Source organism: Geospiza fortis, unplaced genomic scaffold (assembly GCF_000277835.1).
Source record: "Geospiza fortis unplaced genomic scaffold, GeoFor_1.0 scaffold403, whole genome shotgun sequence".
Classification (NCBI taxonomy): Eukaryota; Metazoa; Chordata; class Aves; order Passeriformes; family Thraupidae; genus Geospiza; species Geospiza fortis.
The window spans coordinates 5,969,083-5,986,188 of NW_005054336.1; the positions used below are offsets into that span (position 1 = coordinate 5,969,083).

Here is a 17,106-nt window from a genome sequence, read left to right on the forward strand (position 1 = left end):
CGCGGCGCGGCGCGGGGCGGCTCTCGGAACTGCGAAGTACTTACAGCCTAATCGCACCTGCCAAGGCCGGAGGTAAATGGCATCTTTGATTTTCTAATATTAAAAAACTTTTTAAAATATCCCCCGCCCCGATATTTTAAAATCCCCATAAATAAGGAGTTAACTGCTGGAGTTTCAGAGTAATTTGGTTGACAGTGATGAGCCATGGAGTTCACACACCTGGTTTCTTCCTTCTCCATAAAGGAAAGATAATGATTTAAGAGTCTTCTCTTTGGTTCAGCTGAATTAGTTGAAGCTTAAAGTAAACAGAAAAAAAAATACCCTGAGTATTAGAAATGGTGCTGTGTGGTTAACTCTGTATGTGGAAGGTAGTGTTAATGCCATCAGACACTATATTTGATTTGATATCGAAGATATTTAAAATGGATTCTTTCTTTCACCTATGTGACTTCTAGTATCAGGAGAGAGCTATCACAAGTAAATGATGGTATTCCAAACAGACGTTAATAAATCAGGTGAATATGATCAATAGCAAAATGCCCTGAAGAAGACTCAGGGTTTAATATCCCTGCCAAGTACTTTCTAGGCTGTGATCGCGCTGAATGCCTCATGATTGGAGAACACATTTCTGTGATGCTTTTTAGTGAATTTGTCTTTCCCAGATGGGAAGCTTGTCTTGCCCCTGAATGACTCATCATGCTGCCTGCTTCTATCATCATGCTGAAACGTGCTGCTAAACCAACAACCTTTTAGGGAATAGCAGTATTTCCATTGTAAGAACAGGAAGAAAGAAGCTATTCCCATGGGTAGTTTGGGCAGATGTTAACAATGACTTTTGCTAGGACAACCTGCCCTAATGAGATCAAGCCTCCCATGAGCTGCCAGCCTCAGTGCATGAGGATGCAAACAGTGAAGTAGATGTTGTTAGTGACATGATAAATAATTTATAAACAATGCCCTGAGTTTTCATAGCCTAGACTCCGTAAGCTCCTTTTATATCCAGAGAAGATCCCCCAGAGAGGTCAAAGGAGGCAGCAGTGCTTACTAAGCTTACAGTAAGGCTGTAAAACTGGCACATGGATATAAATTTCAGTTCACTTCTCAATGACGCCATTATTGCACTGCAAGAGCAACACGTGGCTGTAGCACCTTCCACCTCTGTAACTGCAGTGCCAGAAAAGCCAAGAGGAACAGTCTTTGTACACCCCTGAATTCACATGACCCGCCCAAGTCTGCTGAAAAGTGGAACCTTATTCTTGTCTTTCATGCTCCATTAGGACTATCCTTGCATATTTTTTCTGAAGACTCAAAACAGAATGGAACTGCTTAGATGAACCCAAAATACTGAAAAGATGTCCTTTTAAAAAAAGAAAGAAAGAAAACCAACACTGAAACATTCCTAGTTTGCAGTTTTGGAAGATACAGATCACCTGAGGCTGGTAAAAACACACAGATATTCAATAGATATGGGAAGGCCAAAAGCAAACATTAATAGTCCTACTACAATCTCATACAAAGTACATATTTATGCAAGAAATTTGTGACAGAAACAATATATCTCGTGCAAACTCACAGAGTTTTAAATATTTTCTCTTTCTTTAAGCCACAGAAAATGTCAGAGTTGTCAGTTCCCAGTGCAAACACATTCAGAAATTCAAAAATAACTGTATGTAATATTTGCTCTTGGCAGATGTACACCCCATTCAGGAGTCAACTCAAGAAAAGTCGGATTAATCCTCCAGTCATCTATACAGTCCTTCCTGGTAGACTGGAAAGATCAGTAAATGAAATCTGAAGGTGAGTTCATTAATGTGATCCTGAGTGTATGAGTTAGTGGGGCTTCCTTAACATGAGTTTGGCTAATGATGAATTACTCCAGCTGTTTCTGTCTCTGAAGAAATGAAGTTGCCTTTGCTCTATATCTGCTTACAATCCTTGTAGTTAACAGCCTAGAAGGAGAATCTGCCCTTTGATTTTTAGATATGGGAAAGGCTAATAAACACTTGTGTCTAACATATAATTAACCTATGAGACTGCTTGGCATGGGCTTCTATTCTGACAGATGCAAAAGCAGATTAAAAATCACACTCCACAGGAATAACATTTGCAGTAGCTAGGACAAAACTTATAATAAGATCTGTCAATCCTGAGGCTTTGAGGAATATGTTTCTTCCCTTGCACAGAGACAGGAGTGTTTATTAGAGCATTATGTCTTATATTGCTTGCAACTTTTCCTTTGAAACCTGTCATTAGCAGGGTGCAAAGTGGTGAACAAGATGGAACAATTGGTCTCCTCTTGTTAGACATTTCTTGTACTCTTTGGCCATTGGAAAAGTATGTAAATGGAGTCAAGGAAGCACTGAGGAATTGCCTGAGGCCTGTTTTAAAATGCAATGGAATCTTATGAGTGCTTCAAATTATTACTTATTTTTGATTAATAACTAATAAGTGTATTAGTGGAAATGAGGCGTAAATAGCTCTTGGTAATCATGGAAAATGCAAACAATTTCATTACTCTGCTGCTCAAACAAGAGACAAAACTGTTCCTTTGATTTCATGGCATGATTACTGAAGTTGTAGTCCCAAAGGCAGTGACATCTGAGCACAGAGAAGGCTGTGGGTTTGCCCTTTGGACATGTGGGGGTGGCTGTGCCCCTCTTCAGCCACCTAACAGAAAAATAACAGACCTCTCCTCAAGCAGAGGAAATGCCCCGAAGATGGGGAGAAAACAAAGAGAAGTAAGTGTTTTCTAAAAGCTCAAAGATCATTCTGAAGCAAAAATACAGAGATTGTAATGCACTGGTTGTATAGAGTGGACTATTAAGTGTTAAATAAGCAGTGAAATCTTACAGAACACATCTACTACAAAACCATACATTTGCTTCTACGAATATGTCTTAGTTGTCTGATGAAGACGTCAGCTCAGAGAATATCTAAAATAAAGAGACTATATTCTATTCACAGTTTCTAAGTGATACATGTTGTAGAGTGTGAGCTGCTTCATAATAAAATGATAGTTTTGTGAAAAGAACTTTAAAAAATGTCATTGTTTTAATGAGGTGCTGGTGTCCTCCCTGCCCAGATTAACTCCTGTCAGGAATGGAGCAGTGCTGTGGCCCTTGCTGTTGTTCAACCCAAATTGAGCATGAAGAGAACTACAGAAACAAGAATTTCCTTGCTCCCACTTCTGCTGCAGCAGTAGCACGGGTATGCATTAAATGAGTGTAATGTGTGGCAATCCTTCAGAGCTGCTGTGCCCACACTGACTGGAGCTCTGCCCATGGCTGGAGTGTGGTGCCAGCTGGGCAGAGCAGGAAAGCTGGGGCATAGCTGTGCTCTGGCACTGCTGAAATTCCACACAAGTGGTTTGGGGTCAGAAAATACGATTATGTTAACAGCTACAAATATGATCCAGGCTAAAGAATATCTCTTACTAATCTCTGCATGAATTTCCTTAGCTGGGCACTGCGTCTGATCCAGCTCTTAGTGACAGCTGCAGGACTTTTTTAGATGACATAAATGGAATTTCTTTGATGTGGGGCACTTAGGAGGATGGGTGGGGCAGTCACTGTGTTGTTGGGAGGGACATTTTCTCATGTGGTGATTTGCATGGATTTTAGTGGCTTTTGCAAGGTACCACCCAGGGATAAGAGTTTCAGTGAAACAGCACCGCTTGCTGACAGCCTCTGGACATCTCAGTGTCTCAATCCTCATGTACTGTGCCTGGCCAGTGGTCTGAGATAATCCACAGTGAGAAAACAGTCAGAAAGAGGGGATAGTATGTGACAAATGTAATGTTTTTCTCTACTGCAATAGTTCATAGTTAGGGATTGCTGCTATATCTTCTATTACAACTTTCTATTGACTCAGTGTTCATATTCAGTAAAATATTAACACATATGGGGCTTATTTTCATTCTTTTTGTTACACAAACAACTTAAAGATTATCCCTGTGTCCAGGAGGCTCTACTTGCGTGCTCTTTATAAGCTCAGCTTTGTCAGGAGACTCTTGCTTCTCTACGGTACATGCTGGAATTGATAAATCAGGTTTTACTTTGAAAAAGTGGGGGAGCCTAACTCAAAATATGTTATGTACCTTCCTGAGCCTTTCTCTCAACAGCTGCTTTTGTAAGAATTGCATATTCCTTATACACTTGACTAACACACTTTGTGCATTGCAATATGTGTACACATCCTAAATTAATCTATTTCAAAATTCTGGGGAATTCTCATTCCTCTCTGTATTTATATGCAGCATATTTCTGGCTCTGGCCAGTGTGCCCAACATCAGTCATAGTCAGCTTGTTTTAATCACCTTACTCAGATGCCAATTCAGATGTTAGTTTCCCTATGATATTACAGTGTGATCTGTCCTATAAAAGTGACTTCTTATTTTTGTTTCCTACCCAGAGTCTTCAGCTCCCAGTGTAAGTACCTGAGATGGATACCTAAGTGTAGGTGAAAATTATCTGAAAGTCTGCCTCTAACAATGCAAGCTATTCCTTAGTGAGAGTATTTTTTCACATAATTCCCTGGTGTTTTCACAGTCTGAGATACTTATTTTAAACAGCAGAGCAGTCTCACTGTGTCAGTGGACACAGATGTTTTCCATTGCTCACATCCTCTGCAGGCTTTATTAAACAGTCTGTAGGCAAGAGTAGCAATGCCCTCCTGGCTGTGTCACCCTTTCTGGTGGCTTGTTCTCCTGGCAGGTCCTGGTGCTGCAGCCCTGTCAGACACACTGCAGGCAACCCTGGCACACAGGGCATCATGGTGTGCTCCTCCATGTTTGCTTTCCACTTCATATAAACCATGGAGGAAATTCCAGAGCTTAGAATTCAAATCCTAGTATGCACAATGGCCATTTTCCCCCCATATAATAATTACAAAGCCCTTATGATCATCATAATCCTGTTTTGTACAGAGCCCTAATTAAAGCAAAAGCTTGGTGTTGGTCCATAACTGGCTTGTGATCCTCTCACATACTCATCAACTTACCTTCTGCATTTTGCTTTTATTTGCCCCTTCTTGCACATTTTGCTTTGCCAATAGATGCCACAGTTAGCTTGCCAAATTGCTAGTAGGAAATTGCATTTACAGTTTCCAAATTATATGTTAGGTTTTCATAATACCTTAAATAGACAAACATCTGAAGAAAGTCTCAAGAATACAGGCTTACATTTTCCTGCCTCTTGAGGTAATTTTGCCAAGTAAACTATGAAAAGACACAGGTTTGGGATGCATATCAGGTCTTTGTTATTTACACAACCAAAGTCCTCGCTTCTCTTTTCCATGTAATGCTTGTAGTTATGCTGACATAAAAAAAAGACAATGTATTTCAGTGGAAATATGCCTTATCCTAAGCATATTTCCTATGTGGAAGAAAGGGGTAGATTATTTACCAATAATAAGAATATTTTATCAATGTAAATCTATCTACACACTTAACTGTCATCAGATATTCAAACCATGCCAACTATAGGAAAATTAGGACTGTAATAAATTTCCTAGAACATGTTAAAATGCAAAAGAAAAAAGTTTGGTTCATCATAATGAATGCAGTCATTTATGTCCTGATTTGATATAACCAAAATTCACAGATAAGGAGGTAATTCAAGATCAGAAAATGCAGGTATTATTTTCTTTTTCTGTGGACTAGAAAAACTAATTCTGACAGTTTGTCAGTCCACATAGTCTAGATAAGAAATATAATTTCTCTTTTGTCATTTTGACAGCAATATTATTTTCTGCCATTCTCAAAGACCAACTCTACTTCAGTTGCATATTATAAAATGTGAGGATTATGACACTTTTCCCTAACAGGACTGATTGTTCTCCTGCACACATATGATATGTATACATACATGTGATATGACCCTTAAATTGAGGGAGTTGGAATATATAAATTACAACATACATTTCTGTATGATTGTCTGTAATGGAGTGAAAGCCTTCCTGATGGGAAATAACAATGATTTCTTTGATAAAACAAAAGGGACAGAGAGAAGTATTTTTATGTCACCCACTCAGATGACTGCAGAGATGCTGATGTTCTAAATGCATCATGAATGTCAGATGATAATGCTTTCCCTCTCAAAACTTTTATCATTTAGTTTTAACAGCAGATCTTTGAGTTTTGTCAATCTGGATGAACATGAGTCATCTGTGTACATGACTCTTGTATATGTCCTTGGTAAGGATCATATCCCAGATACTGGTGGATGATAAACTTCAAGGACTAAATGAGGTCAAACAAATATTGCAGGATTGTACAGAGTAGAATGGAGACCTGCTGTTCACTGAGGAAATGGCTGGAAGGTCTCAAAACTGGACCACATTGCTGTGGCATTCTCTTCCCACTTGCTGTGCATTCCTCCCCTTTGGGCTTTCAATCCTTTGTGCCAGGTACCAGCAGTGCCAGCAGCTGCCGTAAGCAGGGCTGAGACCCAAGGGGTACAAGAGGTCTCTTTTTGGGTTAGGACAAGCCTGCGATGCTGCTATGGGACATTGTCCTGCTGGCCTGTTTGGCACAGGCTGGGTGACACTGGCAATATCTTTAATGAGAAATGCTTTGATGTTCTATCAGTTACTCTTTGCCAGTTTTTCCAATGGAAAAAAAGTTTTTGCAATAATAGCACATAGTAAAATTAGAATATATTCTGTTTCTTTTCTGTAAATTCTTTAAAGCCATTTTCAGTGGTAGAGTGGGTTTAAATAAGGGTCAGTAAGATCCACTAAACTATTAAAACACTGCTAAATAGAGCAGGTTTCTTAGCAGGTAAATTAGGTTTATCAGAAAAAAAATTCACTTCATTTACAATCACCTGCTGGTTCAAAAGGTGTAAAGCCATCAGGATAAACATTAAAGCAGAAACTTTACCACTTTACAGATTAAACACTCAATTCTGAACAAAAGACAAGTTAATGCACATATATACATTCCCACTGAGATTACAATATTATCACATAATTAATTTTAAAGAGAAAAGAAACCTCACTGCACCCTGGTAGACATATTAAAGATAAGGTAAAATTTATTAGAAAAAGAAATACAAAAAAATGTTCATAATAAACTTTTTTTGGTAGGACTTCCCCAAAGTTTTATTCAATGTGTTCATACTATCTTGATCTGTGAATTAGACTGGACATTCTAATGAATATTCAGTATGGGGAGCTTCGAGTTGAAGCTCCCTTTACATGATAGTGCTGACTTGTCTCTGAGCAATTCCTGCAGGCTGGAACTGCCTGTGACAGGTTCTAGAGAAACAATGGAAAAGGAAGTATTGCTTCAGCATATTTAAATTACATACAAGTTTTCAAAAATTCACTAAAATTGATGGAAGGAAACTATTATATTTCAATAGACAGTGGATGAGGCTGAGCAGCTTCAGTCTCCCAGCCCATAAATGGGCCTCTGCCCTGTGCAATTCCAGTGGTGGGACCATGGCCTCATTTCAGACCTGGTCTCACAACCTGGCAAGGTGAGCAAGCTGGAGAAGAGAAGGTCTGAAAAGGGAGTAAAGATGCAAGGACTAGGAGCAGACCTTACAGGTCAGAGGCACTTTCCTGTTTCTATGTGAACAAGATAAACAGTGGCAGCACCAGGCTCTGCTGCCTGTCCATGGCCCTGGCTCACACTCAGTGTGCCTGTGACAAACTCACTGCCATAGCACTACTTGTCTTGCACCTCTAAGGCACTGATTTCCTGCTGTCTTGTACCTTGTGCAGATACTTGTCTCAGAGCCAGCTGCTTTAAACTGTGTTGGATTTGATGGATGAGTTTTATTTGCAGGAGCTCTTTCCAGATTGCTGAGACATCTTTGATCTTTGTTGCTATGTACCTGGTCAGCAAAAGAGAATCATCAGCAAGATGCAACTTTCTTAGCAGATTTTTAGCTGATGCTACATTTTAGAAAATGATATCTTTTATGTATGGTTTCACTCAGATAACTGCTTCCTGATGCCTTCCTCAGTTCTCAGATGTGACGTTACTCTAGGCAAGCTCACAAACCCAATATCCTGTCAATTCTGGATGCCTGCAGCACAGAGGAAGGGAAAACCAACTTTTTTCCTGCATGGACTAGAATATATTGTATTACTGGATTTTTGATGCAAAAGCAGCCAAGTTCAGTGGCAATTCAATCCTATATTAAAGCAAGATAAAGACCTATTGCAAACTTCAGATGACTTGTTATCTCTAGCGTGATTTTGCCGAATAACAAGAGCAGAGGCCATTTTCTGAGTGTTTTAAAAATAAATTTTACAAGTACAGCCTGTACTAGACACTGCAGAGAAGAGTGGCTTAGCGCAATCTAACGATCATGGAAAGCACAGCTGTCCAAGATAATTAAGAAAACCCTGGGAGATTGGTCAGTCTAGTGAATGGCCAGGACATTGCAGTGCTGGGGCTGAAGGCTGATCACGTCCCACTCCTGTACTCACACTTTCCAGCTAAATGGTAACCAGGAGGCAGAAGAGATTATCAGTAAGGTGAAAATCAAATACTGTCTGTTCCCCTGTTTTCTAGTGATGCAGCATCAACACAAGCTATAAAGCTTTCTAGACTCCTGCTTTACTCTGATTTACTGTAATACCAGCTGTAAAATAATACAGAACTACACACCATTTTTACTTCACTATTATTAGGCCTCAGTGAATTACTTTTATTTCTCTCATCATTGAATGAATTTTCAGTATGCACATTCCAAGTAATAAAAGAAGTGCTTTTATATATCAAACTATTTAAAATATCTTAATTTTGGTTTTACTTTTATTTAATCATACAGAAATACAATTACTAAAACAATTCCTGTGACTCATTTCCATATCTTGATAGCTAAGGAAACATGGCTATATTATGTGTTATATTGTACTTAAAAAAATTACGTGTTTGATGGTAACATCCATAGCTGGCAAAGCCATTCCTGATGTTCCTTAGAACCACAGTGTTAAGTGCCAATGACAGTTTTATTTTGCAGTACAGTTCAGGAGACAATTACTGCAGTTCAGTGATAATCACTGGAAATTTTTCTTCTTCAATGGTGAGGGATTTAAATGCAGAAAAACTGTGTTTTGGGCCATGTTAATAAACAATATAAACAATATACTCAAGGAAAAAAGAACATTTTCTTAACTTGAAACCTAGAGTTGGGATTTGAAAATTATAACTTATTCTGAGCTTTACACTGTCTGCAGTGTAGGACACCTTGTCTGGTTTTCCAACTAGAGCACTTCCATAATACTAGAATAAAACAAGTCAAATAAATGGATTTAGAGTGAAAAGGCATGAATTTGTCTACCGAGAGTTGGGGTATAAAGTAGAAATATAATTATCAGAGACTCGTTTTCCATTGACTACTTTGCTAAAACTCAGCATTTATGGAGACTATATTTTAACTGAGGCAGTTTTGTTGGTTTTTTTTCTTGTATTATGTATTGTGTATGCATTGCTCAGACAGATAGATAGATAGATAGATAGATAGATAGATAGATAGATAGAAACTAAGACTACTATAAATTCTAAAAATACAGCTGGAGAACCAGTAAACATGTTAGAATAAATATGTTAAAATTGTATGGTTGCTTTCTGAAATACTAATATCTTGAAGCGTGTTGGGATAGCTAAAAGCAGTGACTACAAAAAAAGTGAGACAGATATGCAACAAATGTTGAGCTATTGTTGATTGTATTCAAATACAAGGTCACCAAAATAATAGGTGTGTCTTCTGCGCTGTTATGGACAGAATCCAAGCAACTTGCTCAATGTTTTATTATTTACTGCTTACTGTTTATTAAAGAACACTTGCATAGCAGTGGAAGGTTACCTCAGCTTCTTGCATTTGAACTGTGGGATATGTTCCCTGTCTGGGAGATGTTACAGCTTCACAGATGTCTCCCAGATGGTTCTCTGATGCAGCTGTACACAGAAGTCAGGTCAGCAACTTCGGAAATAAAATTCAACTCACAGGAAATACTTATAGTTGATTCAGCATGCAGCAATATGACATTTATTAGTATTGAAGGAAAAAGAAGAGAAAAAGTTTACATACTTAGAATAGGAAGCTTTTGGTGAAAGTATCAGAGAAACTTTTGGTTTCACATTCTTAGGGCTTACTCAAAGTGAAAAAAAGAAGAAAGGTTTCATAAAATAATGAACTTTTTGGTAAAAATATTAATGAAACTTTTAGTTTGCTATTCCTGAGGCCTTCTCAATGTCAAAGAAATTTGACACAAAATATCTATTTTTCACATATCCTAAGTGCCTTTTTAACATGTAGACACCCAACTTAGGCACTCTGCAAACCCTGAATTCAAAATGACAATAAGTATTAATGTTCATAGGTATCTATTTGAGGTGTTATTCACAAAGACTAACTCCATGATCCCTAAAGCCAATGCAGGAAGAAAAGCTAGTAAAAAGTGCTCTGTGTTATAACTCTCTAGGGCAGGGAAAAGCAGCAGAACCTCAGGTACACGTTAAAGAAAGGGAAAGAATCCTGCTCTTGTGGGGTCAGCTCACAGTCAGACCAGCAAGCAGAAACCCCATGTGGTGGGACAGTAGGAGCCCTGGGCTGGCACAGGGAACACAGCAGAGCAGGCATACTTGTAATGTTCACAGAGAGGCCACAAAAGAAAACAGGTGACTGAAACATGCACTTGTATGTAGTTCCAGTTACTAGTGTCGTCTCTATAGCAGTGTCATTTGATATGTGCTCCATTTTTTTAGCTGCTTTGAAGCATTCTTGCTGCACACCAACTAAATTTAAATTGCCTGGTGGGGTACTTACTTGTGCCAAATGTAACAATTAGTTATCAAGCGAATTTTCATATCCTGAAGGTAGATGTTACATTTTAAAGGCTTTACAGAATGCTGAGGTCACTGTGCTTGTGTCCTCTTGGTGTAAGCACCAACAGGCTTTAAAGGGCCTTGACCAGCCTCAGCTGGAGCCTCCACTCACCCCCCTGTCCATGGGCCCAGGAGCTGTTTTTAAGCTGAGCTTTGGCTTTCAGTGGCATGGGCAGCACTGCTGGAGGGGTGCTGGGCTAGATCAGTGCTGGTCTCACCTGCCCTTGGCCACTGAGCTCCTTGATTTGGGACTCAACCTTCAGACTTCACCTGGGACTGTTGCAGTGCTGTGGACCTGCCTGGCAATCCTGGAACTGATCCTGGTGTGTGGGCCTTCTTCTCATTATGCAGTGGTAATTAATATTTATTAGATTTTATTTGTATATTTCTGTTTTTGATTTTCTATTCCATTTTCTCTTCAGGTTTCCAGTTGATTTTGCCCTTCCTTTCCTACCGTTCTTCTCAGGCTCTCACTGAACCTCCTAATTGTAGATCTCACTCCTCTCTCAAATTCCCCTGTCTCCTTCCTCTAGGAAATCATGACAGTTGTCTTCAGTAGAACTACTTCATGCCTATCCTTGATGAATGAAGATTTATGACTTCATCTGTCCCTAAATCAAGCACTTCTTCAGGCCACTTCTTCACAAAATACATCAGAAGAATTTTACTGAAAGTGCAAGGGAGAGAGAAAAATCTCAGGAGTTATAAGAGAGGAGTAATAATTTATTATATACTCTTTGTGAAATCCAAGAAAGGTCACTGCACTTAGAGGATTGAGGAGGAGTGGGGGGTTGGGTGTGGAATAAAATGCCAAGCTCTCCCTTAATTGAATCTTAGAGGTACAAATCCCAAGCTCTTCCACTTTAAAATATTAACGTAAAGTTTCTCTTGCCAAAATTATTGCTGAATAAGCAGAAAGGAAAATGCCATCTTGGTTTGCTTTGCTTTGATTTGCTTTGGTTTATTTCTGGGCTAAAGTTCTGGAATAAGTAATAAGTTAGAAGAATGCTCTGCAGTAAATGCAGTGTTTGACAGATGTGCTTCTTTCAGAACAGACAAGTTTTCTCCACTAACTAATGCATATGCAAAATGTAAATAAGGATCTGCTATTTGGTTCTGTCCATCTGGGGGTATCAGAAACATTACTAGGAGATTTCATGAACCCCATGCAGGCTTTGTGGTGTATTTTCTACACTGATGAATTGATTTACAAAGGGGCTACGTGTGGAAAAAGAAAAATAAAAACCACAAACCAAGCAAACAATAAAAATTTTAAAAACCTACAAACCAAAACCCAACAATAAAAAATGAGGCAAAAGAAAAAAAAACCATCAAAAAACCACAACACCACCAGAAATAACACCTCTGCAAACCAAAGCCCCCCAACAACACCTGACTACAGCCACACGGGGACAGTGGGGCTCTGCCTCAGCACAGCTCTTGGAAGTAGCACCAAAGCAGCTTCATCACTGTTGTTACAGTAGCAGGAGGCAGCTCTCTCATGAAGAAAATCATTCATTTCCCACTCCCCCAGCTTTCATTTTTGCAACTTTCTGGTCCAAACATTGTGCTGAATATGAGGTTGGGGTTTGTTTGGGGTACTTTTTCCCACTATGTGAAGCAATTGAGATATCAGGTTCATTACAAATTCTTTTTCTATGACAGGAATTAAACCATAGCAGTCAAAGTTTCCGTATTTCCAAACTTTCATTTGTCATTCAGATTGTCAAAAGCTTTTTATGGCCTCCTGACTGCCATGTTCTCAAGGCTGTGTTCAACAGTGCCTTGCTTCCATTTGTTCCACCATTTCATCTTGCTGCTATATCCCTATAGCAGATATAAAGGCTACTTTAGTAACTAAAAAGGCAGTTTTTCTTTCTCCTAAATCAAGGAGCTACGAGTAGGAAATTCCAGTGATCCCCTAGACAGAGTATGCCATCTGCACATTCTCCTTTGATGAACAGTAAATTTAAATTGCAGCTTTCCCGGTGGCTTTCTGATCTGAGCTATACTGAATGCTCAGACTTCAATCCAGGCAGTAATTAATGGGACTAGTGGGATTCCAGCCTGCTCCCAAAGGGCTCTGCTTGAGGCAGAGTGCCCAGCCCCAGCCCGTGGGAGCTTTGGGCGCAGGGAGCACTCTGTGGGTAACACTGGGACACCATGAAACTCCACAGAGTGGCCTTGCCTAAGGTAGCCTGGTCTGACAAATATTTATAGGAAAAAAGGATTACTAAGAGATGATCTTTCACTTACAGACCTCTTCCAGATCATTCTGGAAGCAGACAGATGAAGGCAATGCTTCACTGCATAGATTTTATTAAAACTTCACTACAAAAATAACTGTCTTAAATGTATAAACAAGTTGGTTAGGCCCGGAGTTTTTTATCTAGAAAAAGAATGTTTGTCTTGGGGGGATAATTAATACTGAAATATCATAATATAAACATGAAAATAATTTGTTTCATAAAATTTAGGGGAAGAAAGTGGACTTAGGAGAGTGTGCACTTGAAAGCCTTTCAAAGCAGTCATGCTCATATTCAGTAGAACCAAAATAATAACGTGCTAGATAAAAACTCTAATTAGGTTACAACGAGCAGGTCCTAGGGGGAAATAAAACCATTTATAGTTGTGTCTTAAATGAAGCAGAGCTGTAAAGTAAATTTTATAGACATTCTGCAGTGGAAAGAATTTAGCCACTAGTAAATATCCTTATGTTTTGCTGTTTGGCTTAAAATAGTCTCCTCTCATTCTCTTATACTTCTCCTTTTAAATAAGACCTGATTCCAATCTCTAGGCTGACTTTGGCACAATATATAAAGTGTAGATGTACACATCAGATATTAATGATTGTTTGAGCTTTTCTATTTAGCAGTAAAAGTGGGAAGTCCACTTCATTCCTATATGAAATTTGTTATCCTTTTCCATGATTGACAGAAAACCTTAGTGATAAGTGAGCTGCTGTAATTCAGATCAATAAATCTCTAAAAGACTTTTAAAGTTATCAAAGGAAATTCTCTTTGCAGCAGGGAAGCTTCTTCTGCAAGAATAATGAAATTCTCACCAATGAAATTCTTGCAGAGAAGTAGATGTATGTCCATTAAAAATAGAGTTGAGACACAAAGAAGTTTAAAAAAAATCACTCAGAATAGGAGTCTGTTAAAAGATAAGTGTCCTCAGTTTGGTAAATATATATGTTTTTAAAATGGAAATTACGGTGATGAAGCCTCTTGTATGAATTTTAGTCCTTACAGTTGTATACCAATAGTTTTAAGACCAGAATAAATCCATGTATATATACTTACTGCTGATCTTACCGACACTGAAGAAATACTTCACACAGTACCTGGATATCAGTGGGACTATTGGTGAAACAAGGGTCCAAACTGCCTGGTCATGGGGTAGAAGAAGAAAAAAAACAAGTGGTTTTTAACCACTGCTGTGAGTCTCTTGGAAGCAAAGGCTGGTCTCTGGTTAAGCCTGAAGAAAGCCAGAGGATTTTCTGTGGTGCTGCCCCATGAGAATGTGTTACTGCAGGGACACTGCAGCTGTGTGAGCATGGGCTGGGCACAGTGGCACAGCGTTTTCAGCAAGTTTTAATGGCAAGTTCTTCTCCTAAGGAGTTTTAAACTTCAGGTACTTGTTGCCTATATAAGTATATAATATCTTTTATTGGAAGGCAGTATCAGGTGTTTTTGAAGGTGACACTAAGCTTACACCTGGAAGTAAAATAAGTATTATCCTATGTATTCAGCAGAAATAGTGCAACCTGGTGATTTTGTACAAGCCTACGTGCAAGTAAATGAGTGAAAACATGTTCAAAATGAGAGCACAGTTATGTGACAGGAGCTCAGTTTGGTATAATTGCTAATGAGTTTGCAAAAATGAAGCTTACTTTTAAAATGAAGGTGAATTATCCCTCACCTCAGAGCCTGCTGTGGATGGAACAATATCCCAGTGAAGTTGGAATCGCAGTGTCATGTAGGCATTTCCCAATCAGACCCCAGTGTGAGTGGCAGATGCCATTTCAGTGAGGGAAAAACAAGCTTTATGTACTCCTTACCTCTCAGAGAGTGTAATTTCCTTGCTTACATCTTGAAAATAGGATCCAGATCTCTGACTGGCAGAAGTGTGCTACATGCATGTCTAAAAGTGGGAAAGGCAGATATTAAGCTAGTTCCAAAGCTCTTTTCTGCTGGAATTGACTGGCACTGACCTCGCTTGCAAGCTGTTATGAATTGTATAACCTGTTTTCATTCCTCCTCTGGTTTTGACAAATAGGGATCACCTGAATGGAGCTGTGCCTTTAGCACTTCTGTACAGAAGGGAGATGGTTGAGTATTGCCTTGTCTCCTGCAATCAGTACAGCCTTCTTGTATTAACATTTCTGATAAGAAGATGGAAGAACTGCTGCAAAAAATAAAATGTGTTTGTAGGAGTTCATAGAAATGGCAAATGGTGAAAAATAATTAGCTCACATGAAAGAATGCTGTTCTCTTGAAATCACTTTGAGAAGATCATCAGTACAATGGTGTCATGTGTGGAAGTCTAATGGAGCTCTTGGCTAGGACTCCCAACAATGTGGATCAAACCACTGCACTTCTAAATATAAAAGTAGGAAATGACTTATGGAATCAGAAAACAGAAATAATGCATATGCAAGTAAATAAGATCACCTATTTTTAGCAGTAATTCCTAAACTGAAATATCCTTCTTAATTCCAGATGCTGCTCTCAAAGCACAGGAAAATAAATTCCACAACTGAAACTAAACCCACCATTCTAACTATGTAGCACAGAAAAACAGAAAGAGCTATAAATATAAACCTGAATTAGATAGCTCAAATCTCTTCTCAGTATACTTTCCCCTTTTTGCAGAAGTCTTTACTCAAAGCAGTTCACATCTGCATCTAGGGAGAAGAACATAAGAACAGCTTCAAAAATAATGTGAATTTCCCCATGTTGTAAGAACAAGTTACTGCTAAGATGTCTGATCTATATGGATTTTTATAGAAACTAACCAGCCTATATGTGCTTACAGCTACAATGCATGTAAGAAAAACACCAGCTTTTCATATAAAAAACGCTGTAGAGTTCCATAAAATAAACCAAAATAGTAACAGTACAGTATCATTGGCAATTAAGAGTCACAGCATCATCTAGTGGTCAAATATGAAAAGGAGAATTTTTGCTGGATTATCCATCGTTTTTGTATTTTATTCAGACAAAAAAATTAACAGCATAAAGAAAATGGCTGCTTATGCTCAGGAAAGCAGTTACCTGACCTAAAGCCTTCTTTAAATATTAACTTTCTCTTTTTGCACAAAGTCATTTTTACGGAATCAGCAATTGTTTTGCAGTCTCAGGTTGTGTGTATGCCTGTGTAGCTGTGGGGGGCTGGCCTTGTCTGGGTGCCAGGTGCCCAGCACAGCTCCTCTCTGCCTGCCCTCCTCAGCAGGGCAGGGCACAGGAACTGTGGCCAAAGGCTCCTGGATGGGGACAGAGATGGACAGACAGGGAACGCCTCTCTTGGAAAAACAGGCATAAAACCAGCTGGGATCTTACCACCTCTCATTGCCCTGTTCATCCCACAGTTCCACAGGGAAAGCCATGCTGGCCTTTAAAGGGTCATTCTGCCCAGTGTAAAATCAACTTAAGAGAATGAGAAGCAACTGTTTTTCTGGGCTTCTCTAAAAGTTTAGACATAAGTTCAAAGACATGTTTTTCTCCTGAAGACATATTACTGCCCCTGTCCCAAAGCTCACCATCAAAACCTGAAGGGATGGATGCTGGCTGGCTCCTTCTTCCTTTCAGCAGCACTTCTGTTCTGTGGGGCATCCCCAGAACGGCCAGATAGGGAATTGTCATTCCTCACATGGGACACCATTTGTGGGGTTGAGGGACATGGACCATGCTGTGCAAGCAAAGGTCTCTGTTGCATCAGTTTACCAGTATTTATAGGTCTCTAAATTCTGTCCAAAATTTTCCACTCAGACTCCTTTGCCCTGTTCCCTTAGTAACACAATCTTCTTGGTTATCATTCTGTCACCAGCAATGTCCTTGTTACTTTCTTTTGCCAGAGCACTCAGTGTCCAGACACGATGTCTTAACTCTTGTCCTTGCCTCTTATCCTTGGGAGTTTATCTCACTCAGGGCCAAGAGGATGGTGGCACGACCCAGCTCAGCTTCTGCAGCTGTCTGATTTTCCACATTTTGGAATACTTTTGATAAAGTATCTTTGTTTATGTGATTGGAAAGAGT

General features: G+C 39.2%; 2 protein-coding genes across 2 annotated transcripts in view; both read left to right on the plus strand.

The window, feature by feature from the left end:
• Positions 1–17,106, plus strand: part of LOC102037048 (pancreatic alpha-amylase) — a 67,147-nt gene that overhangs the window by 1,723 nt on the left and 48,318 nt on the right. Inside the window, exons 3-4 of the mRNA XM_005422110.2 lie at positions 1,691–1,797; positions 3,083–3,207. The gene's annotated coding sequence lies outside the window, so the exon portion shown is untranslated. The remainder of the gene's footprint in view (positions 1–1,690; positions 1,798–3,082; positions 3,208–17,106) is intronic.
• RNPC3 (RNA binding region (RNP1, RRM) containing 3) overlaps positions 1–17,106 on the plus strand; it is a 46,646-nt gene that overhangs the window by 393 nt on the left and 29,147 nt on the right. Inside the window, exons 2-3 of the mRNA XM_031057871.1 lie at positions 1,004–1,055; positions 1,691–1,780. Coding sequence (XP_030913731.1) covers positions 1,004–1,055; positions 1,691–1,780 — 142 coding nt within the window. The remainder of the gene's footprint in view (positions 1–1,003; positions 1,056–1,690; positions 1,781–17,106) is intronic.